We start from the raw sequence: 27,845 nt of genomic DNA on the forward strand, positions 1-27,845 counted from the left end.
TGGTAGATGGTTAGTATCAGACACAAAACTTCTATCTAGCCAGTCAATGTAAGTATTTGAACCTGGACTTCATTCCTTAGGAGAGCCTGTCTGTGTCAGGTTCACCCCTACTGAAGTTCACCTCTCAGAGTTGCAGCTGAAGGCCAAGGTTATTAACCCACCCAGCAGGCCTTGAATACTAATTATTGTTCCCTTCCAGTTGACAGCTGAAGTTCCTATTCAACATCTGATAATCTCAGCTTCTGCTCTCTGCTTTTCTTCTATGCCCTTAGCTGGAAGGGCAAGCTATACTTGCAAATTTCCCAGACCCTTGTGAATAAAAGAGTTACTGAAGGCCAGAACATCTCTCCACTTGCATTTCCTCCAAGATACTGGCCCTTCAAGCCCTTGTTGCTTTAGCCTTAAAAGAGATGAGTAACACTTCTGATTGTTTTAAGTGGGAGGTTTGTAGCAAGCTTACCTACCTTCTCCACAAATATAAATTATATTGTAATAGTGAAACAAACATATGCTTTAGTACCATGGTACTTCAGAATATAGTTACTAATTCTTACATATTTCCCAACGAGTCATACGTGGTTGAAATTGCATAGATTTCTGGGAATAACTGGTCCTTCTCTTATTCTCCTATCTCTGGTTAGAATCAGCCATTCAACTCATTTTGATCACTATTTCTATCCTGATGAATCTCAAATAATTACCTGTAAATGAAGTATATCTCCTGAAATATTGACTCATAAATTCAGATGGCACTTAGATATTGACACTAGACAATTGACACGTGTTTTATGTGGCCATATACAGCTGAATTCCTCATCCTTTATCCCTGCTGCCAAACAGAGCTGTCTCACTCTCTTTCAGGGAATCTCTGCCTCTAACCTGCAGTCAGGCACTGTAGCTGGTGATCACCCTCCACTCTTCTCCTTCCCTCTTGCTCTTATCTCATCCTTCACCTCATATTTTAAACTTGTTATTTTTAAAATTCATTATTTTTTTCTCATTTTTTGATCACTGCTTTACTTATTTGGAACTAAAAATTGGTGTTGAAATTGATCTTTTCTCGTTTGGTATAAAGGGATATATGATTTCTATATATTCCCTTGAATGGTTTTTGAAAAATAGAAACAAGTAATTGTCATTTTCTCACTTAAAATCTTTCAGTACTATTCACAGTCTGCAGGACCGTGTCAAAACAGAACTTTTTATTTAGGAATTATGGTACAGAAAGAAAGAGCCAAGAACTAAAGTTATGACTCTTGGTTTTCACTGTGGGTTCATCTCCTAGTGATGAAAGCTGGAGCAATGAGAGTTGATAGTGACAATTTAGTAAAGAGTGTGGAAAGAGAAGACAAGACCATTGAAGATATATATGTGGTAGCAAAGGAGACCCAGATTATGGACTGCTCCAGGCAGTGAATGGGCAGAAGTCACAGTCAGGGGAATGCTCAGCTGCCTGTGTGTAAACTAGCACAGAGGGGTCTGAGATGAAAGCTGAACATAAGGACCAGAAGGACTTGGAGAATGGAGTAGAAACCCAGGTGTCATTCTGAGAGGCTGCCCTAGGCACAAGGCCTTGAAGCGATTTACCTGCACAGTAAAAAGCATGGGTAATCAAGCTGACATTTCCTGGAAAACAAGGTCTTTGATGTCCAATGATTCGAGCTGCAGATGCTCAGATCCTGACACCTCTCATCCTGGTAAACTTCTCCTCGGACAGACACTGGTGTGGGACAGTGCTGGTGTGTTCCCTGCGTGGAAGGCTCGGTACTCCTCCTGGCGAAGAATCATGTCACTCACAGACAGTTGACAAGCCGATTTTCCCACTTCTTTCACTATATTTTTTTCTCTCTGGAAAATTTGTTTTTGGACTTAATTCTTGCGGATCATTGTAGCCCTTCAGATTCAGTTGTATAACATTCCCCTATGCATGTCCTCCCTGCACATGGTGTGTGTGAATACACAGTCTTTTTAAATCTTTCTCCACATTATTAGTTGTGGTACCCTAACAGTGCCTCACTGGCATCAACACCACAGTGAGCCCATTAGTCACTGAGAATTCCTGCCCTTATTCACAAAATGACCAAGGACCCACCAGAAGAAATTAGTCACACTATAACCCGTAATATTTTCTTGAGCAAATAACAGCAGAAACTCATTTTAAACATATTGCTGCTGTGCATATAGAGTACCTTCTGTGAATTTTAGATGGTCTTTGGGTGGCATAGTTTGCAACACATGTGCAGTTTTCACAGTGCTCCTCCTTTCCACCATTCAGAAAAGGAAGTGGCATGTCTGTGAGCCATTTGTTTGAGACAGAGAGGTTTATAGACAACTTTTCCAAGGGATGGAGTGGAGAATGGGAGACTGAAGCAGAATTGTGGGTCAGGAAGGGAAGGGGGTGTAACAAATGGTAGAAAAATACCAGCTCCATAACGGTGGGGTAGATGGAAGATGAAATGTAGGAAAATGCCTTGGCAGTGTGCAAGATCTTTGCTTTACCACTTCAGGAATGTACTGATGGTCAATTTCCCCCCTCTTTGCTTCTACTTCCTGTCATAATAACTGGATTTTTTTCATTCCATAAATGTGTTTCAAAGTAGACTCTCTGAAGGAGTTGACCATACACTATCTTCCATATGTATTCAGTTGCTTTTTTTTTTCCCCCTTTGTGCTTTCAAATAGCTGTGGGCCAGCTTATCCATCCTTTAGCATTCTGTGTGATTTAGAAAATCCAACTTAAAACAAATATATTCATCTTTATATTATAAGGAGCATTGTCATTTATGTAACGTTTAAAACATCTCTGACTTGACAGGTAGCCAGTACCAAAGGCTTTCACTGACGCTTTGTGGCCAAGGGTGGAACTACAGTAGTTTTTGGACAAGCTTCCTGAAAATTATTCTTCTGTATGTGTATGATATAACAAATAACAATCAGGTAACTGTTATCTTACATATCTGTATACAGATCTACATACCAGTAAATATGTATATTAAATAAACAACCAAAAAATTGCAAAATATTTCATTAGTAATATCTAAACTGACATATCACTACATACTACAAGCTATAATTGTTTCATAAATGAGTAAAATTTTCTGTTAAAATTGCAGAGTTTCTATCTTTCTTACTACCACAACATATTAGAATGGTAGTATTTTTTAAAACTTGTGGTTTCTTTTACAATTTTACTGGTGAAAAATAATATATATTTGCAAAATTACACATTAGGATTATCCCTAGGGATTTCGATTTGGTGTGTAAGAGTTTTGAAGACTTTAATTCCAGAAAGAATGGATATTTTCAAAAGAATTAAAGACAGAGCAAGTAAGGATGTGGAGCAGGGGAGCCCTTGCACTGTGTTGGAGGGAATGTAAGTTAGTACAGCCCCATGAAAAACCTTATGGAAATTCCTCAAAAAATCAAATACAGAACTACCTTCTGATCTACATATTATTCCACTTCTGGATATATACCCAAAGAAAATTAAATCAGCATTTAAATAGGACATCTGCAGGACTGGGGATCCAGCTCAGAAGGGCAGCACCTGCCTAGCAAGCATGAGGTCCTGTGTTCAATTCCTGGTACCGGAAAAACAGAAATTGGCAAACAAAGAGACAGCTGCATTCCCATGTTCATTGCAGCACTGTGATCACTGGTCATGAAATGGAAACAACCAGAATGTCCACTGACTAATGAGAGAATAATAGCATTCCATAAGCACAAAGGAATACTATTCAGCCATAAAAAGAATGAAATCCTGTTATTTGCAATGACATGGCTGAAACTTGAGGTCATTATGTTAAGTGAAAAAACCCAGGCACAGAAAGACAAACCGAATGAGCTCACTCATGTGAAATCTAAAATTTTTATCTCATAGATGTTGAGAGAATGGTTCTTATGAAGGGCTGGGAGAGCAGAGGGGAGGAGAGGATGGTGAACAGGTGATCAGTGGTTTCTAAGTTGCAATTAGATAGGAGAAAGAAGTTCTATTAAACAGTTACACAGTAAGGTGACTGACTATAGACATCAATAAGATGCTGTCTATTTCAGAAAGCTAGAAGGAAGGATTTAGAAAGTTTTCCCTAAAAGATGAGATAAATGTTGAGAAGATAGATATCTTTAACCTGATCTTAACATTAGAAAACGCACACATGCATTATAAAATCATATTACTCCACAAATATATGCAATCTTGACATATTAATGCGTCAGTTAAAAAATAACTTTAATTAGAGAAAGAAAATTGATGTGACCAAAAAGGATTTTAAGGAAAATTATTATTGGTTAAAAAAGTTTTGTTTTCCACTGTGGTGTCCCTTCTCATGGAAAGTAATTTTTTAAACTGTGGTAAAATATGTAGAACTTAAAATTTATCATCTTAACCACTTTTAAATGTGTAATGGAGTAACATACTCACACTGTTGGGCAAGCAATGGTACTACCTATCTCCCTAAAACCGTTTCTGTTTTCCCAAACTGAAACTCTTTGTCCACTAAATAATACCATTCACTTTCCCTTTGTCCTGCTCCCCAGCAACATCCGTTCTGCTTGGACTTTGGAGCTGGGACTGCTCTGAGCTCCGCATATAAATGGTGTCTGCCTTCTTTGGGGCCATCAAGAAGTCTATGCTCTTTGCTCATGTTAAAGCAGTAAATGAACTTGAAAATCTTCAAAACGAAATTAACACATTTTTCAAAGATCTTTTAAGGATCGGAGTAGTACACTACTTATTATATATAATTAGTACATATGCTAATTATATATACTATATGTTTAATAAGGGCTATAATCTTACCCATTCAGTTGACTTGTTCTTAAATAAGACCCCCAGTAGATTAATTGTATTTCACTTTAGTTTTAATTTTCTAAGCACAATTATAATCTGAGAAAGTGACTTTGTCCATATTGAAACAAAATCTACTTTATTATGAGTACAGCTTTTAATAGAAAAGAAAAATCAACATTTAGAAAACCTTATCAAAAAAAGGACAAAAAGGCCCAAATCCATGCAATTAGGAATGAAGAGGAAGAAATTACAACGGACCCAGCAGAAATCCAGAAGATCATCAATACCTACTTCCAGAAACTATATGCCAATAAGATGGAAAACACAGAAGAAATGGACAGATTCCTAGATACATCTGAATTACCAAAGTTGAATGAAGAAGACCTAAAAATTCTAAACGACCCAATATCAATCAATGAAATTGAAAACGTAATTAAAAACGTACCAACTAAGAAAAGCCCAGGTCCTGATGTCTTCACTGCTAAATTCTATAAGACATTTAGAGAGGAACTACTGCCACTACTGTTTAAACTCTTCAATGAAATTGAAAGAGAAACAATACTCCAAAATTCATTCCTGGAAGCAAACATCACCTTGATTCCCAAAGCAGAGAAAGACCCAACCAAAAAAGAGAACTATAGGCAAATCTCACTAATGAACATAGATGCAAAAATCCTTAATAAGATACTGGCAAATAGAATGCAGAAGATCATCAAGAAGATCATACACCCTCACCAAGTGGGATTCATCTCAGGGATGCAGGGGTGGTTCAACATACACAAATCAATAAATTTAATATGCTATATCAATAGAGACAAGGACAAAAACCATATGATCATCTCAACAGATGCAGAAAAAGCATTTGACAAAATCCAACACGCATTTATAATTAAAAATCCTACAAAAAATTGGAACAGATGGTCTCTACCTCAAACTGATAAAAGCCATCTATGAAAACCCAACAGCCAATAACATCCTAAATGGTCAAAAACTGAAATCCTTCACACTAAAATCAGGAACAAGACAAGGATGTCCACTATCACCACTCTTGTTCAATATAGTTCTGGAAACATTAGCCATGCCAATTAGACAAGAGAAAGAAATAAAAGGAATAAAGATAGGAAATGAAGAAGTCAAATTGTCATTATTTGTAGATGACATAATTCTTTATATAGAAGATGCCAAAAACTCCATCAAAAGTCTCCTAGACTTAATATCCAAATTCAGCAGAGTAGCTGGATACAAGGTCAACACACAAAAATCAATAGCTTTCCTTTACATGAACAATAAACTCACTGAGAGAGAAATAGGGCAAACAATTCCTTTCACAATAGCATCAAAAAAACTGAAATACCTAGGAATCAATCTAATGAAAGAAATCAAAGACCTCTTCTCTGAAAACTACAGAACTTTGAAAAGAGAGATTGAAGATGATATCAGAAAATGGAAAGACATCCCCTGCTCCTGAGTAGGAAGGATCAATGTAGTGAAAATGGCCATATTTCCAAAACTGCTATATAGATTCAATGCAATCCCAACTGAAATCCCAGCAGCATACTTCACAGACCTTGAGAAAACAATCCAAAAATTCATTTGGAACAAGAAGAGACCCAGAATAGCAAAAGCAATTCTACATAACAGAGACATGGCAGGGAGTATCACAATCCCCAACATGAAACTATACTACAAAGCTACTGTGAAAAAAACAGCAAGGTACTGGCAAAGAAACAGAGCTGAGGACCAATGTAATAGATCAGAAGATGCTGAAACAACTCTAGCCACACTCAGTCATCTCATCTACAACAAAGAAGCCAAACACCCTCACTGGAGGAAAGATAGCCTCTTTAGTAAATGATGCTGGAAAGCTTGAGTTTCAACTTCCCAAAGACCTATATCTCTCACCATGCACTAAACTAAAAACAAAATGAATTAAGTATCTAAATATTAAAATAGAAATGCTGAATCACCTGGAACAGAGGTTAGTTAGAAGTCTTGAAGACATTGGTGTAGGCAAAGATTTTATGAACAAAACCTCAGTTGCCTGTGAACTAGAACAAACAATCAACAAGTGGGATCTCTTCTTACTAAAAAGCTTCTGCACAGCAAGAGAAACCACCAACAGTGTGAAGAGACAATCCACAATCTGGGAAAAAAATCTTCACCTGCCATTCCTCAGACAAAGGTCTACTATCTTGAATCTATAAAGTACTTAAAAAGATCAGACCTCCAAAATTTAAAGACACAATCCAAAAATGGGCATCTGCAAAGAACAGACATTTCTCAGACAAAAAAGTAGAAGTAGCAAATAAACATGTGAAAAAGTGTTCAACATCACTGGTCATTCCAGAGATGCAAATGCAAACAAAACTGAGACTCCACCTCACTCCAGAAAGAATGGCTGCTATCATGAAATCAACCAATAACAAATGCCAGTGGAGCTGTGGGGAAAGAGGAACCCTGCTCCACTGCTGGTGGGAGTGTAGACTGGTGCAAGCACTGTGGAAATCAGTATGAAGATACCTCAAAGAACTAGGACTGGAAGTCCCATTTGACCCCGCTATTTCACTGCTGGGGATCTTCCACAAAGAATTAAAAGTATCATACCACAGTGATATGTGTGTACCCATGTTCACAGCAGCACAATTTGTAATAGCTAAAACTTGGAAGCTGCCCAAATGCCCATCAACTGGAGACTGGATAAAGAAAATGTGGTTTGTTTGTTTTTTATAAAATGGAGGACTACTCAGTCATTAAAAATGAGAAATTAGAGACATTTATAGCTAAATGGATGCACATTGAGGTGATACTCAAGTGAAATAAACAAGACACACATGTGTAAATACCAAATAGTTTTTCTAGTGTGAGAAACTGAACGTGTAAATAAGGACTAAAAGGTGTAATAGATAATGTGAAATAGGAAGAAAAGGGGCAAAAGGGAAGGGGAAGTGAGAGGGGTAGGGGAAAGGATAGAAGGGAATGGAATTAACATGAGAAAATGGAAAAATGGAAAAAAAGTTTTTGTAAATAGGGAGGGATGGAGGGGTTGAAGGGCGGGCAGGTCTTTGTAAATCGGGAGGGACTGAGGGATTGAAAGGAGGGCAGGAGAAAAAATAAGAACCAAGAAAGATTACGTAAAGATGCAAATTTCCAATGATGAATGTCATTATATTGTCTACCTAAAATGTACCAATGAAATTAATTTTTAAAAAATCAACATTTAGGGCCTGGGATATAGCTTAGGAGCACAGCATCTGCCTGGGAAAGTGTGAGGCCTCGAATTCAATTTCTGGTACCCAAAGAAAAGGAAAAAAATAACAATAAAAAAATCAACATTTCAGTTTCCCATATGAACATCAGTTTAATCTTTTAGTTTTATACCCCCCCAACTAGCAAGTAGATTGTCATTTCCATAGACCATATTTGTACATTATTTAAAACATCTCTTTTTGCATCCTGGCTTGCAGATTTTGTCCTGCAGCCTGATCCACTCCTTCCTGCTTGCCATGCAGACAAACGGCAGGAGCTATGCACTGGGATGTGCTTACAGGGAAAGTGGCAATCCAAGAGACCAGGAAAAGGCAAAGGAGGGAATGGATTTCCATCTTTGTGGCATCTCAGCATTTCAGAAATGCCTATTTCAATATCTTGCTTTCTGCTATTTTCTTTCACCTCTACATGTCTAATTGTTCTCTGCTTTGGAAACAGACTATTTGTTTTCTACCACAGTGATGAAAATGATACGTATTTGCCAGGCATGCACTCTGCCAGTGAGCCTCACACACAGCCTAGGAGGCAGGTTTTAAGTGCAGACTATCTACAAAAAGGCCTTAATATTGATGTATTATGGTCACTCATAGAAGTGATTTCAAATGTATCAAATTCAAGTTTTGGAACTTCTCGGAGTCCATTAGAGAGTAGTATGTAGAAATATGAGAACAATTGCTTACTTATGTACAAAAGAATTTTGACAAGCAACTAAACTCTCTGTCAGCTCTCTGATTTCATTCAAAGGAAATAAAGAAAGTAAATGTTTTGGCCATTAGAATTTTTCTCTTTTTAAAAAGAATTCACTCTTGGGGGAATGTACCATATCAAAGAAGCAATGTACCGTAAATGTACGAGGAAGTCAATTTCATTCATAGTTATTGCAAAGTATGTTCTAGGCAACATTTTCGTCAGTAGCAAAGTTGTAGACACTAGGAAAAATAAGGAAAATGGAAAGGCAGATTATAATGATACATAATAATATTTTGTGCCAATAAAGGGATAAATGTACAAAAATATCAACAACGATTCATAACTTTAGAATGTGACTCATGACCGTGAAATGTAGAACGTATGATAGGGTTGCACTAGGTTGATTAGATATTTTGTGAATCAGAAAGTTTTTATTCAGCTAGTTGGTTGGCTGAGAAGAATTTAATTATTTGAAAAATGGTTCGAAATGAATAATGGGCATTTTCAGACAAAGAAATGGTATGAATGATGAGTACCAGGAATATATTTACGATACACTGAGATTTTAAATTTTTCCTGGAATTTCACATATTTTATGGGGAAGACTGCAAGATAGAGGGGCAAAGTTCAACTCGACCTTAATGGTAGAATTGCTGTCTGAAGACTTCTGTATTTAGTCCTGTTATAGCTGTTTTAGCAAAAAGAATCATGCCATTAAAAATGTCCAAATTAAAAGTCCTTTAATAGCCGGTGAGCAAAAGGGGAGCTCTCACTCTTACCTCCCTTTGGTACTGAGCAAGCAGGGAACCCCAGTTTTTAAAGGGAAAATCCACACAATAGAATGTCATAATCTCATCTTTGAGCAATCACAGGGGTACAGAAGCAGATTGCAAGTTAGATTAAAATCTAATATTTGGGATCTGGTAGGAAACTCCTAACTTTATGGTTAGGGCCACAGTATAACATGTGCTATCCTTTGTTCTTAACCACAAGACAAGATATGTTCTTTCCTTTGATCTCAACCACGAGGTAAGCTATGTGTTGGTTAACTAATCATTTTGAACAAGGAATCTGGGGAAGAAAAAGGGGTAAAATTCAGGCACAGGCTATTTGGGGGTTTTCTGGTTAATTCCCTTACTTTAGTTGAAAGGTATAGAGATTTCCACTGAAAATAAAGAATTAATGTTATTAATGGCGATAGCATTAATGGATAAAGCGCAGAAGAGTAGAGACAGATATAGTGGAGAAGGGGAAATAACTGTAACCAATGGTCTCAACCATGTGATATTGAGTATTTGCAAAAGGAATGGAAAGACTGTGATGGAGGTAGAAGATATTTTGGAAATTTTAAGCATCATTCACTGAGGAGCGAAAGGAAAGATATTACAACGCAGAGAATACATAGTCCAGGAAAAGGTAATGATTTAAATTTCCATAAATTTTCCTGTGGTATGAGAAAGTGGCATTTGCTTTGTACCTTTGGGACTTGACTGGATGAATGAAGGAACAAACAGCTATTTGTTTCGCACAGATTTAAGGGATGGCACCTTGAGAGGTGTGCAGCCGTGGATAGGTCATTTAGAACCCAGTACTGATAACTGGGAGTCGGCTCACAATAGACAGAGCAGGATAAAGAAAGATAAAACTCTGCTTTTGTATACAAAGGGTCTGTTGATGTTTTTCCGAGAGAAGCAATATCCTGCAAAGTAAGCATAGCTACAGTCTGTCAATATTTGCAAGGACAGAATGTAAACACTACATTTAACCCAATTTAAAACCCAAATTCAAATTTCTTCAATAGTCCCAATAATCTTCTTTCTAGATTTCTTTTATCCCTTTCATGGCTTTCTAGGATTCAAAGGTAAAGACCCAATCATAAAAAACATTTGACTCATTAGATATATATATAGGACCCCCAAATTTGTGGCTTGGCGGCTAAGAAGGCTTGCAATGTCTCTGGCTGTCTGAGTAGAGAGCTGGTGAGAAAGCACTCATGCTGCTTTGCCACTCTGGATATACCATACTCAGAGGCGTGTGCAGTGAGAGACAGTCATTTAGAGCCAGTACTAGTAGCTCAAGCATGTTCGGGATGAAAGATCAGGGAGTGGTGGTGTGCAAAGCCCCAAAGCTGCCTGTGAATCTGGAAATCTTTAGCTCAGAGAAAAGTGAGGGGATAGATATAGCTGTGGTCTTAAAACATTTGAACAAATACTGTTATGGGTTAAATTGTGTCCTCTCAAAAAATACATGAAGTTCTGACTTCCATTACCTCAGAAGGTGTTATTATTTGGAAATGGGGTCATTGCAGGCATCATTTGTTAAGAAGTCACAGTGCACTAGGGCAAGCCTCCAGTCCAGTAGGGCTGTTATGTTTGTTTACAAGGAAGAGGCAAAGAAGGATTTCCCGACAGGAGTTGGAGGGAGGATACCTTTGTTGATAGCTTACTTTCAAATTTCTAGCCTAGTCTGTATGAAAACAAACTTCTCTTGTTTTAAGGCACCCAACTTATGATACTTTTTTACAGCAGCCTAGGTAACTAATAGAGGTACAGGGTTTAAAAACAGATAAAGTTTATTCCTTAGGCTTTAAGAATTCAGAATTAGTAAGCATAAATAAAAGAGATGCAGATTTTTAACTCAATATGAACAAGAATTTGCCAGTAGTTGAAGCTAACACAAAATGCACTCAAAGGCCTCTGCCAGTTCTGAGTGTTTAGGCAGGATGGATCAAACATGTTTCCAAGATGGTCATTTTGCATCAGAGAGCAGCTTAGACTCATGGTTTCCAGTAAAACATTCTACAGCCCTAGCAAAACGAGGTCAGTAGCTTGCTTTTAATCTTCTGCTTCATTCAAGAGTATATAAGGATGAGACAGCATGGAAGTAAAGATTTAGATGCAAACTCTAGTACTCACTAGTCATTAAGTGTGTCAACCTCTCACCCTTAGTTCCCTGCCTGTTAAGAAGGATACTAATAGTGTTGGCTCTGCAGCAACATTACTATTAAACTAGTTAATAATTTGAAGCATTTAGAATAGGACATGGCATACAGTAAGTATTGGAAGAATGGCTGCTGAATACATATTTGCACCATTTTACATTGTGTCTAATATCTCTCACACCATTGTCCTTCCTCATCTTCAAACTCTGAAGTATTATAGTCAAACTACCACTAATTGCATCTTTCAATATTATGTCTTTTTTTAGATCTAGATTTGTACAAATTGGGCCATTTTCAGACCAAAAAACAGAAGTACAATGCTTTTCCCAATTTTCTGATTATAAATTGTGATAATGTTTTTCATAATGCTAGAAATGAAGAGTGAGTATATGGGAAATAAATCTTTCAACAACACTATTTTTGAACAATAAAGAACATACCTACTTATGGCTTACCTGAGTTTTTGGATATTACTGTGTTGGAGAGAGATGTGAAGTACTCAAAATTAAACACTCAGAAATCTAAGTATTTTATTAAATTGACACCAGTTGGTAACTGATGGCCCATTTTAGTCTTTGGATTAAATGAAAGCATTCTCCAGGATCCCAAACTCTTACTAAATGGTACATAATTGTCAAAACAAAATCTTTATTTAGTGACTTAAATTTAACAAAATGTGCTTTTATTTCTACACTATATAGTGTTACTAATCACAGCATGGTCTGAGAGTATAGATGACATCTTTGACAGGCTAATGATACCCCAGACAAAAGCCACAGCTATTTTCAGTATATAAGAGGCAACAGATGTGGGTAGCAGTGCATATACCTATACAATTCTGCTGCCAGTGATTTTGTGACCTTTGTCTATAGTGGAAATGTAGAGGACAGAAAAAAGAGGAACTGAATGTTCTTTTAGAAAAGACCGTCTGAGTCAGATAGCATGGCTTTTAAACTGGAAAGGCTCCACAAGGCAAGAGGGAGGCCTGCTGTGAAAGAATTGAAAAGTACTCTTGATGTGAGGGTGATGTTTAGAGGCCATTGTGAGTTCCAGACAGAAACTCTGTATTTCCAGAATCTATATGTGCTTTGTCACAGCTCCCTCATTTTCATGAAAGAAGGTGCCTGTGTGGTAAAAGGACAGGTTTTTTCTTTGGAACTAAGTCTCATATTTTTAAGCCATGTGTTCTTAGCAAGTCCCATGAATTCCCTCCATCTCAGATACCTCATGCATTAAATGTGGTTAATGTCTTCCTCCATTAAGATTGTTTTCAGGATTAAAACCCGACTAAATGAGCCATCCAGCTCAGTACTGACCTATAGGAGGGACTAAATAAATGTTGGCTGTTGTATTTTAAGGATAAGATTCTTCATCTGTTAGAAGTTCCAAATGCAGATTTTCAGAGTGGATGTAGGTCAAGGTCACAGATGAGACAAACTCATCAGTTCATCAAAAGTTGCTAATACTTAGTTCATCTCAACTCACCAACTATTTTTTTCTGGTACCAGGGATCAAACTCAGGACCTTGCCCTTGCAAGGCAGGCACAGTGCCACTGAGCTAAATCTCTGGCTCCTCACCAACTATTTTTTTGGAGTTCTGTATACAGAGTGCTGAGGGAATATATAGAATATCAGACTGTTAAGAATTTCTGAGATGTGTGATTCAAAATCAAGTCAAAATAAACATACCCATTATGATCAACTGAAAAATGTCTAACAGGGCAAATGAAATTACTTAAGCGTGCATTCAACATTTACACAGATTGGTTCAGTAAGAGCACAGCACAGCCTTACATTACCTTTCCTTTTCCAAATATGTGCTATACACGCACTTGCTAAGAATCTTAACAGCGTTTGTTTGTTTAGTTCCTATTCCTTATGTCTTCCGGTATAGTTTGTGTGGCAGTGTGGAAGAACCACCACATGAGAACAGTAACCAACTACTTCATAGTCAATCTCTCTCTGGCCGATGTGCTTGTGACGATCACGTGCCTCCCAGCCACGCTGGTGGTCGACATCACGGAGACCTGGTTCTTTGGACAGTCCCTCTGCAAAGTGATTCCTTACTTACAGGTAATTCCTTCTCATACATTTTAGTTCAATCAGAAACTACTAAAAAAGTTTTCAATCATAGTTATGACCTCTGATACATTAATGAGTGAATTAAGAAAGAAATGTACAGATGAGAAAACCAAGGCTCAGGAAACTTAGGTATCTTTCTTAAGGAGAAGATGAAATAATCACATTAAAAGGACAAACAAAATCTAAAAATTAATTTCTGATCCTAAAGTAAACCATTCATATGCAGTAAAGTAAAATTATGGTAATAATCACAAATTTTTTTTAAAAAGAAAGAAATGTATTTCTCTAAGTATTTGCAAATTTATAGAAGATGATGCTGGAGATTTTTGAAGACACAAGTTAAAGTTTGGATAAAATTAAAGCAACAAAACTTTCGAATCATCTTATAATGTTCTACATATATTTGACTTCTTTAATTCTTAGTTCTTCTAGTATTAAATAATGGACTTGAACAAATTAATAACAGAGTCTATTTTAGTCCAAATAATCAAGGATCTCTGTTTTTTTTTTATAAGTGGTTTTCTTTACATCCTGAAGAATTAAGAGCTATATGGTCAAAGGATTACAATGGACATGTTTTATCATCAGTTCTAAATCTAATTACCTGGCTTGAAATCTGTGTTCTGTCCTTTACAGGTGGTATGCTATCAAATCTCTTTGTAAGTCATTTATTTAAAAGGGACAATATTTTTAGTGACATGTATTTCATAATGTTGTTGTGACAATTTACTTAAATAATTTACATGAATCTATTGGTAAGATGATCATCCTCTGGTGATCTGATAGTATATTCTTAAAATCAGTTATCAATGCCATCAATAGATGGTTGATTGGTCAATAGAGAAGGAAGCTTTTCCATATGTAGTTGTCATTACAAGTTAGGAATAAATGCTTTCAGAGAGTAATTTCCTGATTGTTCCTGTAGTCTATGATCTTTGGAGAAAAAAGATTCTAATACAGCTACACTACTGAAAGAGATGTATTCACTTTAAGAGAAAGGCAGAGTTAAACAGTAGCTACTCTCTGCTTGTCTTCCTGTAGCCTCCCTATAGCCTTGGCCATCTTCTCTCCAGTCTTCTAGGTGGTGATCATTATATTTTCAAGTAGAAAACAATAGAAACTTTTTTGGGGGGCTACAAATATCCCATTACTAGAGATTGTACTGATTAGTCTTTTGAAACCAAAATGTTACAATAATTCATTCAGCTCAATAGTTTTTCAATAACATCTTATAAAAAAAGGGATGATTTTGAGTCATGTATTATTGAAAATGTCACAGAAGTTATAAGGTTAGTTTGGATCACCCTACTTAAAAAGATGGATGGATTAAAAATTGAACAGTAGCAAATATTTGGAGAAAAACAATATAAGAAACAACAGAGAAAAATATCTTCATAAAACAAAAATCATGAAAGTTTTATGGCTCTGATGGTGTTTTCATAGAGAACCTGGGAAAACCATAAATCCCAGAGAATTATTAGAGTTTGGCATCTCTGTGGTACTTCCAGCAAATGTTTTCTGTCTCTTAGTTATAAGAATCACCCAGGAGAAAATGTTGGCTAGGTTCCTATGTTTCAGGATGGTCCTAGTTGCCAAGAACCCTCAACTTGTTGAGAACATTTCCTGTTCTCTCTGTGAACCAGAAGCTTCAGGAATAGAGGGATGAAAGAAAGGCATGCCACCTGTGGCAAGTGCAGTCTTGTTCTGATGCACAGAAACATCTTGTTGTGGATTAGAGATTTTGGAGACTTCCGTGAGCACTAAAAGACAAACTAAACTAAAGGCAGAGTTAAACAGTGAGTAATGCAGGGCATGAGTCTCAAAGTCTCAGGCAGTACTCGTTACAGAGCAGACTTATTAGCAAGTCCTACAGTGAAAGGAACATGCTCACCACCACAATGATTCTGTTGGCTTCCATATGAATAGTGTGCAGCCTACTCAACTTCACAGTGGATTCTCTTCTCCACAAGTCAAAGAGAAAACTAATAGGCAACCATGGATAGAAAGACTAGATCCAGCCATTAGCTCACTCAGCATTACTTCTTGGTGGACATGCGTAAATGCACAAGGAGATTCATACACTAATTGTTGATCCTTTCCCATAGAATTTTCTCAAATGCAATGAACCGTGCCAATGTACAATAGTTGAGATATTTTAAAACTAATGGACTTTTTGCTCAGATATTTATGTCCCACTGAATATTGAAAAACATATTACATAACTGCCAGCCATGTTTTAAGGTTATTAGGTTTTATTTAATATTCTTTGGACATTTATTAATTTGTGTTAATACATATGTTCTTTTTCTTCTAAATGCAGCATAATATTTAGATTTATGAGTGATTTACAACACTTTGGCAAATGCTCAAACAACCTAAAATTCTACAGATGTATTAAATCTTAGCTGAATAATTAGTGACCCTTTAAATATATAATAATCCTATAATTTCAAGATCATTAGCATTTATCAGTATATTGGTTGAATAAGTATCATTTATTTCATTTAATGACAGCAGCAGTTGGCTACTTTTTCAGGGTGATTTTTTAAAAAAAACTGCCTAGGAACCTCTGCATAAGAAATGCCAAGAAAAAAAAGATCAAAACACAAGTGTGACATAGGTGTAGATGCTTGGTAGGCAGAAAGACTACTTTATCATTTTCCTATCTATTAGTGCCCATCACTCAAATCTATGTTTTGGCAAAATGTCCAGTCCTACTTGTCACAGACCTCTGAGATCTTTTGGCAGCACTACATGCCAGTATAAAAGAAGGGTGTTCTCTACAAAATTTAATAGTTTTGTTTGCTCTGTGCACAGAGTACCCATGGTATAGGTGAAAGGCCAAGGACATAAAGGCAGAGGAAGTTCCCTAGCTCAGATTTGCAATACTAATAATCCACACTGGATTCATTTCTCAAATGACTTACTACCAGACTGACTCAATCTAACATTATGCCAGGCTCTAAATAAAGAAGACACCCAGAAGAGCTCTCCCATAAATGGAAAGCAGTTATAAAGCTCTCATTTATAATCATGAACAATAACATGAAATTTGATGTCCTTCTAAAAAAATCTTACAAATTGGATATTAATTACATACTAATGTATCTTATACACCTGCAAATATAGAAGTTAAAACAGTAACTATTAAAACACTGGCAAAGGCCCATTGAATTATTGTACTTGAGAGTCAATGGAGTATCCCATTAGAGTCACAGCCACATATTCTTTCACCTTCTATGCAATAGAGAGGGCACAGTGTCCTCCATTACTCTTGGCACTGGTCTTTCCTGTGAAGTGATAGGAATTGACTATTACTATTTAATAGTAATGGGAAATACTGAAAATGACATTTAAATTTGAATCATGCTTCTTCTATCTCTTCATCCAGGTTGATTAGAATTCACGCATAATAAATCACTAAGCTGGATGAACAGTATACTTGTCTAATTGCTAGAGAGGATAAATATAGCCCCAGCCCAATCGCTGAGAAAATCAACAGTGCAGATCTACACTGCCATAGTTCTATTTCCAGGTTAGCAGTGGAATTTAGAAGCCCTTGGTCTTGGTTTATTTGCATGAAGGAATGGAGATTGGGATAGGAGTGAGATTCTTTGAGGTACAGACTTGAAGGCACACTAACAGAGCACTAAAAAAATCCTCAGGAGTCAGCAAGTAACCTAACCCTCTTCTGGTACAGTTCAGTCTTTTAAGATTACACTTACAATGAACTGGCCTCTGAGAATTTAGCAAAGCTTAAGCTTTTACTTCTAATTTCTATGACTGAAAAGTAGTCCTTTTCAATTATGATCTGTATCTCCCAACTCTCGAATGGAAGATAAAACTAATGAATGTAATCATCATTATTTTTAATATAATTATATAAGTAATAGCAAGCACACAGCACTTCCATGGCAGAGTTGCATGAGGAATTTTACATTTCAACTAACTCTCCCTACAATGCAATGGTAGGGTACTATTTGCCATGTTACACAGGGGGGAAAACTAAAGAATAGAGAGGTTAAGTACTTACCCAGGATCACATGGTGAGATGAGAATCAGGCACTGCATATGGGCTGCAGAATTTATTCCAATTACACTTCCAGTGAGAATCTAAAGAATCAGAACTATAAGAATTTCATCTCTTAGTTTTCCTCCATTTAACAGAAACACATACACATGCGCACACACACACACACACAGGTGATCCAATATTATGCAACTCACTGGTGGACGAGTGAGAACAGAAAGGCCATCTTGACCCTTGCCCCAGAGCCCCTTCTCCTGGTCTGCAGTGACTTAATTTCCTGCCACTCATTCCTACCCAAAGTGAATGCATTAAGAAAGAAGGTCATAATGTAAGAAGCAGAGTTTCCTGCCCATAACACATATTATAGATCAATAGAACTTGGACAGAAAAAAAGAGGAAAATGAGTGGGCCACATGTACTACAGTAGAGTGAGGCTTACCACTATTAATTAAGTAAAAAATAATTAATTATATAATGCTCATCAACTCTTTGTCAGGTCTGGGGACACAGTTGTGAGAAAAAAAGGTAATTCCTTCTGACACAGAGTTTTAGTGCAATAGAAAAAACAAAGATAAATAAGAGAAATTAAAAGAAACCTCTAATTTAAGGGGAAATTTTGAGAGTGAAGTCAGAATTGATGTTTCATGCAGTAGAGAAAAACACACTAAACATGACTACATAATCCACTGTTGGTGGAAGTCAGTATGGAAATACCTCAAAAAAGCTAGGATTAGAGGTCCCATTTGACCCAACTATTTCCCTGCTGGGTATCTTCCCAAAAGAATTAAAAGAATCATACCACACCAATATATGTGCACCCATGTTTCATAATGGCACAGTTTGTAATAGCTAAAACTTGGAAAAAGTCCAATTACCCATCAACTGGAGACTGGATAAAGAAAAATGTGTGTTTTTAAAAAATAAAATGGAGTACTACTCAGCCATAAAGAATGAGAAACTAGAGATATTTATAGCTAAATGAATGCACATTGAGGCCATATTCTTAAGTGAAATAAATACAGCACACATGTGTAAATAGCAAATAATTTCTCTAGTATGAGAAACTGAAAGTGTAAATAAAGATCAAAATGTATAATAGATAATGTGAAATAGGAAGAAAAGATCCAAAGGGGAAGGAGAAGTAGGAGGGGTAGGGGAAAGAAAAGAAGGGAAAGGAGTAGATATGAGAAAAGGAAAAAATGGAAACAAAGTCTTTGTAAATAGGGAGGGATGGAGGGGTTGAAGGGAGAGCAGGGGAATGGGGAAAAAATAAGAACCAAGATATATCATGTAAAGGTATAAATTCCCAATGATCAATGTCATCATATTGTATACCTAAAATGTACCAATATAATTAATGAATAAAAAACAAAAATGTGGGAATAGGCATGTTTAAAATGTTTCTTTTTTCCCCTTAAAATTCCAAGTTAAAGAACCATGTGTGGTTTTATTCATTATTTAGAAATCTGGACTGGTGAGCCTGATCTTTTTTTTTTTTAGAGGAAAGTTACTTATGCTAGCAGCAAGTAAACTATACCAAGGACCTACATAAACAAAATTTTCTTTCAACGTGACATATGCCTTTATTTAGATCCAACATTTTAGAACTAATGTACAACATTAGTTCTAATCTACAACATTAGAACTAATGTACAAATATCCCTTATTTGAAAATATGAACTTAGGCACACATAATTCATACATCCTAATTAAATGTAATTTCACCAAATTCCTACATGATAATTTATATGAAAAGAAAGAAGTGTCATAGTATTCTTTCTCTCTCTCCCTCCCTCCCTCTCTTTTTCTTTTGGTAGTACTGGCGATTGAACCCAGGTTCTGCACACTGAGCCACACCCCCAGTTCTTTGTAAAAATTTTAAGCTTCAAGACAGGGTCTCACTAAGTTGCCAAACTGCTCAAGCTGGAATCAAACTTGTGACCCTCTTGCTTCTGTCTCCCAGGGTGCTGGAATTAGAAGCATGTGCCACTATGACCAGTCAGCATATTTTTCTCCTTAAATGAAAGAGAATTTTACAGTTCAGACTAAACATATGTGTTGTATTTCTTTCCATTTGAGGCTATAATTTACCCTGTCAATAAAAACTTGCAAAAGAAAATAATGACAGTAATTATTCAAAGAGGGTCATATTATAAATTAAAACATTTAGCATAAAAAAGATTGCAAGGTTTTTATAGAACCTGTTTGATGTCTACCAGGAAATACATAGTTTTCCAATATACTTCTATTTTTTTTTCTTTTTGACATAGTTTTTCTTAAAATAGAAATCACTTGCATGAATTGTGTGTGGGGCAACCTTCATGCTCCTGTCTGTGGTGCTGCCTCCTCCACGCAGCCGCTGTAACTGCGGGCTTCCCCTCGCACCTGGGATTCTCCCGTGCTCCTCCCTCTCTCCTACAGACTGTGTCGGTGTCTGTGTCTGTACTCACGCTGAGCTGCATCGCCTTGGACCGGTGGTACGCCATCTGTCACCCCCTGATGTTCAAGAGCACAGCCAAGCGGGCCCGGAACAGCATCGTCATCATCTGGATCGTCTCCTGCATCATAATGATTCCTCAGGCCATCGTTATGGAGTGCAGCACCATGCTGCCCGGCTTAGCCAACAAAACTATGCTCTTCACAGTCTGTGACGAGCGCTGGGGAGGTAAGGGGGGGCGGGGCTGACGACCTCACACCTGCAAACAGAAATTCCATGAGCGTAGCTGTTGTAAAGCTCGTCTCGTCGATTTGATTGGCATTTGATAACACAGTTTTGCAAAAGTGTGAAAACCCAGCAGACATCCCCAAAATTTCACAGAGTAACTCTGAGTTCTTTGAAAATATTGGGCTGGGGATGTAGGTCAGTGCATTTGCCTGGCAAGTGCAAGGTTCTGAGTTCAAATATATTATCAAAACCAGGATTCCTTATAGTTGTCATATTTTCAAATATTTGAATCCTTGTATTTATGATAATTCTCACTTGAGGTGTTTTTGTTAGAAGAACTGAAAAGAGAAAAAATCAGTAACTGGAAAATTTAGCATAACACTTTCATTTTAGCAGATCAAATTTAAAAGGTTCTAGGATTATTTTATATTATTGTCATAAGACATCCAATACCAAAACTTTCACAATTTGCTTTATTAAGGCAAATATCAAATATATCTTTTGCATTGATCTCTATAATTCCTTTCTAACATTGTAGTTATTTCACTGTAATTTTAGGCAATATACAATTTTTCCCAATTTTCTTCTTTAATAGTGCAGATAAAAAACGAAATGAATGAAAAATTCCAAATGATGGTTATAATTCATGTTTCATATATACCATTTATTTAATTCTCAATGTCTTCAGTCTTAGAGTATGACAGGCTTTATGGCAACCAGAAGAGAAATAGACTCTGCCAGTAAGTCTAAAAGGAAACTAAGCACTTGATTATTGTGTGACCAGTACATTAATTTATTTACACACAAAGTGCTAAGAACACACATGAGAAAACAAATCCACACCTAGTCATTTTGACCAAATCTACAATGGGGCTGCTAACATTTCAGCAAAGCATTAAAGATGAGCAGAATCCCGCAGGGAGAAAGAGGGAAAAGGGAATTTCAGGAAGCAAGAAAACCACCTGTGGACACATTTTAAGACAGTCAGGCAGAAGGTCAGGACATGTAGCTTCTAGGCCACAGGGGAATGTGGTTTATAAAGAACTGAATTTGGACAGAAGGTGGTTCAAGGATGGATTTTGACATGTTTCTTACTCAATTTTTCTATGGAAAATTATGTTTGGAAAACAGTATAAAATCTCTAAGTCAGAATCTTTTGTTCACCACAAAACTGAGCCCTAATGAGATTAAATTATTTGTTCAAGAAATGTGTCCATGTAATAAAATAGTTATTATTATTTAATATGTCAGTAGTATTTTCCCTAAAGTATTATGGTAATAACTTTCATTCATTTACATGTTTATAAAATATAAAACAAACTTTTTGTGCCCTAAATAATCCAGTCAGATTACCTTTTTTCTTTTAGGTACCGGGGATCAAACTTGGGTCCTTGAGCTTGTGGAGCAGGCAGCAGAAGCACTGAACTAAATCCCTGGCCTTGGATTAACTCTTATTAACAAAAATATTGCAAAGATACAGACTCTTATCAATGATTGTGATTAATGGGCATATTATTTCAAATTATTTTTGAACAATAAGTATAAATTCATAAAGTTCATTTCTACACCTAGTATTTTATGATGTAGCTCTAGCATGTATATTTTCTTTTTAATTATCACTGAGTACCTAAAAGTCTAAACTCAGCTTTCAGAAGTCATTTGAGAAAACTCTTTGAAAGTGATTATAATTACGAAATCTGGCCTATTATGAGATTTTGAAGTCATCTAAATACACTTATACATGTGTTAATTGGAAATTTTAAACATTTATTAAGAAGGATAATAAAGCATGTTAAAGATTCATTAAATTTAATAGACCCATAAAGTTTTAAACAAAAGTCAAATTGAATACCAGCAATTTACCTTTAATCTACTTGTCCATTCAATCCAAGATAAATGTAGCATGAAGAAGAAAGGTTTGTAATTTTTAGACAATTAGTTTAACATGCTAGTTGAACAATGGGCCTTAATTCATCTAAGGAAAATTGTTTTTTCTGTACAATATATGACATTACTCTTTACTGTCTGATTTCAAAGACTATTTAAATAATCACATTTGTTCCTCATTTGTTGCTTACATATGTACATATATATGTGCAGTGATTTATTGAGATTGTACTTGCCATCGGTTGAGTAGACACAGATTTTCAACAGCTGTCAGTCTTCAAAATGCTGGTTCCTAATTAAAGTCGTCCTCAAGTGAAACAGATTTGTTAGTTAATTCAAGGTCATACATAAAAGTATCAGAACATATATTGAAGACAATGCTCATCAAGTGCAGAAGTCTTCAAAGGAATCTTTAACACACAATTTAAATTTTCAGTGGCATATCTAGAATTTAAATTAGCTTATACTGTAGGCATGAAATGAAAAATTTAAGTCTGTCATTTTTCCCTAATAGTCTATAATAATGTCCTTATTAAAACAATCTAACCCAGAAGTGTCATTTTGCTTGGTCAACTTTTCTCCATGTGATTGCTCATATAATAGGCATTAACTAGCCACCATGTATCTTCCCAACAGTTTATAAACATATCACCTGCAAATTGAGCTTTCTTTCACTTCCATCTATTCAAAGCTTCCAACCGTTATTACATGATGGTATCCAGAGATGTAGTTTGAAAAAAAAATAGTGACTTCTGAAATCTATCCTCCTTTGGTCATTCAGTTTAATCTGACATATTTATTAGGGCTTCACAGATAGGTAAGCTTCAAAGGTGTATTTTTTATGTGGAAAGCGCATGTGACACTTTCTTCAAAAAAAATAAAAGTTCAAAGCCACTCAGGTGCCTGGAATGTGCTGAAGTCACCTTCCAGAGCCTTTGAAATTGGCCCAGCCAATGCTGCTTGGGCTGAAGTACTTCAAAGGGAAATGCTACTTGCTATTCCTCTAATCAAACTGTTTGAATTCTATCACTTTTTATGTAAGTTGCCTGTTTGCAGGATAAACTTGAAAAGAAGCTAGAAACTGATGAGGCAGCTGTCTCCTGGGCAGAGAAAGGGTGAAAATGATGCCTCAATTCATCTCTTAGATCTCCTAGGCACATGCAGCCTGCCATCCCTTCTGAAGATTTCCATGGAGAAAAAAAAAAAAAAAAACAAAAAAAAAAAACCCCCAGAGTTATATAAGGCAGAATACAAATTCCCTGCAATGAGTGTTAACAATAAATATTTAGCTTCAAAAAAAAAAAGAATACAGAGAAAATTAGACTCAAATTCAGCCAACTCCGAATCACAAACTCATAAATAAATTTAAAATGATGCAGTAAAAATTAACTCCATGATTACCAAAGGAATTCATAGACATATTTAAAATGTATTCATTAAGAATTAAATCCATGGTTACAAAATAAATATTGTGCATTGATAAAGTCACTACCATACTTTTTATTGGTAAATCTTGAATATCACTTGCCCTTATCACAAATTTGATCACAAAAATCCAGACTTCATCTTCATATAGTAAAGGGAAAGAATACACAGAGGTGATAACGTTATCTCTTGGTAATAATATATTATTTAAAACAGATAAATACAATGACCCTTTGTTCTGTTAGATTCAGTTAGAATTGAGTTATTGGGTTGAATATCCATGGACCTTAGTACACTATCCTGTTTCCTATTTTTCATTATAGTAAGAGGAGATAGGCTAAATGTGGTACATTTAGATAGTAATATTTAAGCACTTAAAGAGTCAATGGTAGGGCAGAGCCCTTGTCTGCCCAATCCACAAACACATGTTTGATCCCCAGCACCACAAAAAAACTATATAAAAAGTTTTAGTAGATGTTTTAGAAATGCTTAAATATTAATATAAATCCATAATTAATTAATTGAAAAGATTATTTTAAAAACTCCTAACCTCATGTATTTAGGATTAAAAATAAATTTAAAAATGACTGAAACTCAAGAAGTGCATATTTTAATAAGTGAGAGGTATATAAAAATGAAAATATCCATGTAGATTAAGAATTAACTTTAAAAAGCCTTAAAATTCTACATTTGTTAAAACTATATGCAGATACCCATATACACATACAGACATACAAAATGCTTAGAGAAATTCTCTGTGTGTTCTAGTAAGTCAACAAAAAGGTTCAACAACTTGTTTATTATATTTAATTTCCAAATATTTCACATTTGCATTTGGACGTATAACTAGAAATAGCCTCCCATTTCTCAGTGAACTTGCATTTAATGAGATGGAATCAGTTGAATTTCTATTTTCTTCCCAATTTAACCAAGGATTTGGTCATTAAGGTTTGATTGAGTTATGCCACTTTTATAAATGCAAATAAATAATCCAAATTAATATTTATTAATTAGTCAGATATAGTCAAGTCAAATAATAGGATTTTTGAGAAATGCACGCTCGATGTTGGATAGACTGGGGTAGCATAAATTAAGAAATGGCTAATTGTTATTTCTCTATGAGTACATTAGGTGAAATTAAAACTCCACCATATATATATATGTATCTGAGTAAGCATAAAGATAAATATTGTAAATTATTTTTCCATCTGTGATCATAATATGCTGATGAAGTCATAAAGAAGTTAAATTAATACTTTGATGGAAATACATTGACAAAATTTGTTTTTGAAAATATATATGAATTTTAACGTGAGACTTTTATTATTCTGACCTTCATCCCAGGTGAAGTTTACCCCAAGATGTACCATACCTGCTTCTTTCTGGTCACCTACATAGCCCCTCTGTGTCTCATGGTGTTGGCTTATCTGCAGATATTCCGTAAACTGTGGTGCAGACAGGTATGTAATTCCAAATATTTTGGTTGCGCTTTCTTTAGGATTTTAGAAGCAAAATTTAAGAATGCTTGGAACCAGCATAACATACTTATCAAGGGACTATTTGTTCTAAATGAATGAGGCTCTAGCTGTGGAAATGCACCTCGACCTCTTTGAGGAATGTCTCAAGTTTTTGCCTTGAGGACTTTAAATTTATCACAAAAATTGAATCTCAGTGATTGAGCTGATTTTTGTCTAGGAGTCACATTATTAATTTCGCTTTTTATGAGAAATAGCAAATAAAAATTCCTTTAAAGTTTGCTGAGACTGTAAGTCTAGAAGGTTATGTTCATGCCATTTCTACAATACATTTTAGTATGTAGGCTAAATCTCCAACTTCAAAGATCTCATTTTTGGAAGCGTAAAAGAATCAGGCAGAATTTAGAATTTTATTTTATTTTTATTTTTTGGTACCGGGGATCAAACTCAAGTCCTTGCGCTTGCGGCGCAGGTGGCGGAACCACGGAGCTAAATCTCCAACCCACGAATTTAGAATTTTAAAAACTGTTTATATATCTGAGTTTGGGTTACTGCAGTTTGTTAAATAATTCTTCTATGTCGGTTAAGATTTGTATTCCTTTGCTCAGTGATTCACTCACCAAATATCATTTACTGTTTTAGTCATTTTCTTGGTTGCTGAGACACGATACCCCCAAACCCCCAACTTAAGAGAAGGCAAGGCTTATTCTGGCTCACACTTCAGTCTGTGTCAGCTGCTCTCAGGAAGGATGGCCAGGCTGGGGTGGGGGAGAATGGAGGGTCTCGAACAGAAGCATTCAGCAACATTTTGCTTCGATTCTTGAACTCTACATCAAGTGTCAGACACGACCATGGCCATCTTCCCCAGAATCGTGGGACGGATTGAATTCATGAAGCCGGGTACCACTGTATATGGTTTGCAACAACAGTTGTGTCAGTGTGAGGTCAGCTGTGGCTCTGCACCGTGTGAGGGAACACCACACTCCAGCTCTGGAAACCAGGGAAAGGGCGGAAAGCTGGAAGAGGTGTTCAGATATCTGAAAATTTCTACTCCGAACTGGCACACATTGTACCTCCTTACTTTTCACCAGCCAAAACACTTGATGTGTTTAAGCTTGACCACGAAGAAGAGAAGTATTTATTCTGTGACAGGAACACACCAGGACAATGGGGATCTCCTTACACACTGGGGATAGATAATCTGAAATGATGTAGGATAGAAAAGTAAAACACACACATGCAAGGGCCAGACTGTACATCTACACTCTGACCAGGCCACTTAGTAGATACATGAGTTTTGTCAATGATTTGTATTATTTCTGTCTCTCTTTCATCATCTTTAAAGGAGATTGTATAGCATTGACCTCACAGGTGTGTTACCTGCATTAGATGAATTAATTTAAGTGCCTAAAACATAGAAAGTATTCCCTAAATAAAATACCTTAATAGTATATATTGTTATTTGGATTTTCAACTAGTTCTGCTCATATTTCTAAAATAACAATCATATGTTGAATTGTTGAATATGAAAGTTTTTTTAAAAATAACCTCTTACATAGCACTTTAAATTAGCATTATAATGATTCTTTTATAGTCTGTCTCCTCTACTCTATTAAATGAAGGTAGTACCCTCTAATCTTCATCTTTGTATCCCTCCAATTAGCACATGCTCAACACATATCACTTAATCAGTAATTGCTGTATACAAAATAAGGACGGGAGAAAGTGTTAAAGAATTTGAATAAAAGAGAACACGGGAGAGTCCATTGTCCAGTTACTCAGGGACACATTTTTAGAAAAACTTGAATTAGAAAAACATTTTAGAGGGAAAAATATTTAATGAGCATATGGAAATAAAGATACTTAAATTGAGATTGAGATTCTGACTAAAAACATTCAGTGCTAAAAGCATCCTCTACTCCATATTTTTAACTGGTTTGTGTACATCATATACAATAGAAGTTCGTATTTGCTTTTTCACTCATGTACAAACTAACACACCTTCAAAGTCCTTGAAGGACCATGCATGGATTCACCTTGTTACTGTTGTATTCCCAACCTCACATGGTGCCTCGCAGAGGGAATTCAAAACATATTTTTTAATAAATAGACGATGACCAAACTCGAGTTTACTTCTGCATTTTTAAGCTTGTAACTTCCAGTTTCCCAAACTCTAAAATAAACTCAAGTTGTATTAAAGGTTTAGGAATCATCCACATCAGTTTTGAGGAAATTTCCTGTGTAAGTCGCATGTTGCAGGAGATTTGTGGTAAAATGCTTGGTTGTGAAACTAAAAACATTTACAAAACAGATTGGTGTAGAGAATGGCAAGTTCAGGTGAGCTCCCTTCAGCAGCAACAATAAAGTAAATTAACCCCAACTGGGTAATTATGTAGAATTCTCCTGGAGGAACTCTCAGTTTCCAACTGTCCTGTTGTAAACAGAGTTGTAAGGCATTATGTGGGCCAAAGGCTGCATTAAATGACCTATTGAACGAAGGGCCTGTCCTATTTGCTTGAAATTACAGATGGAGAGAATCTCTTTTTTCAAATTAGTAAGTTTTAGATTATTAGTGAGCAAATTCTGTGCCTTTG

At 36.0% G+C, this 27,845-nt stretch overlaps 1 protein-coding gene and 1 long non-coding RNA gene across 3 annotated transcripts in view; one reads left to right on the plus strand and one right to left on the minus strand.

The window, feature by feature from the left end:
• Positions 1–27,845, plus strand: part of Hcrtr2 (hypocretin receptor 2) — a 96,929-nt gene that overhangs the window by 54,454 nt on the left and 14,630 nt on the right. For both annotated transcript variants that reach the window (XM_004868829.3, XM_087196004.1), the window contains exons 2-4: positions 13,582–13,760; positions 20,221–20,464; positions 25,121–25,236. In XM_004868829.3, coding sequence (XP_004868886.1) covers positions 13,582–13,760; positions 20,221–20,464; positions 25,121–25,236 — 539 coding nt within the window. The remainder of the gene's footprint in view (positions 1–13,581; positions 13,761–20,220; positions 20,465–25,120; positions 25,237–27,845) is intronic.
• LOC110346481 (uncharacterized) lies at positions 1,575–20,370 on the minus strand. The gene is made up of 3 exons (XR_002390565.2): positions 20,250–20,370; positions 17,803–17,896; positions 1,575–1,848 (listed from the first exon to the last, which is right to left on the minus strand). It is a non-coding gene; the product is annotated as an uncharacterized LOC110346481 (long non-coding RNA).

Source organism: Heterocephalus glaber, unplaced genomic scaffold (genome assembly GCF_053883595.1).
Source record: "Heterocephalus glaber isolate CG9 unplaced genomic scaffold, H.glaber_assembly_v1.0 deba00001610, whole genome shotgun sequence".
In the NCBI taxonomy this organism is placed as follows: domain Eukaryota; kingdom Metazoa; phylum Chordata; class Mammalia; order Rodentia; family Bathyergidae; genus Heterocephalus; species Heterocephalus glaber.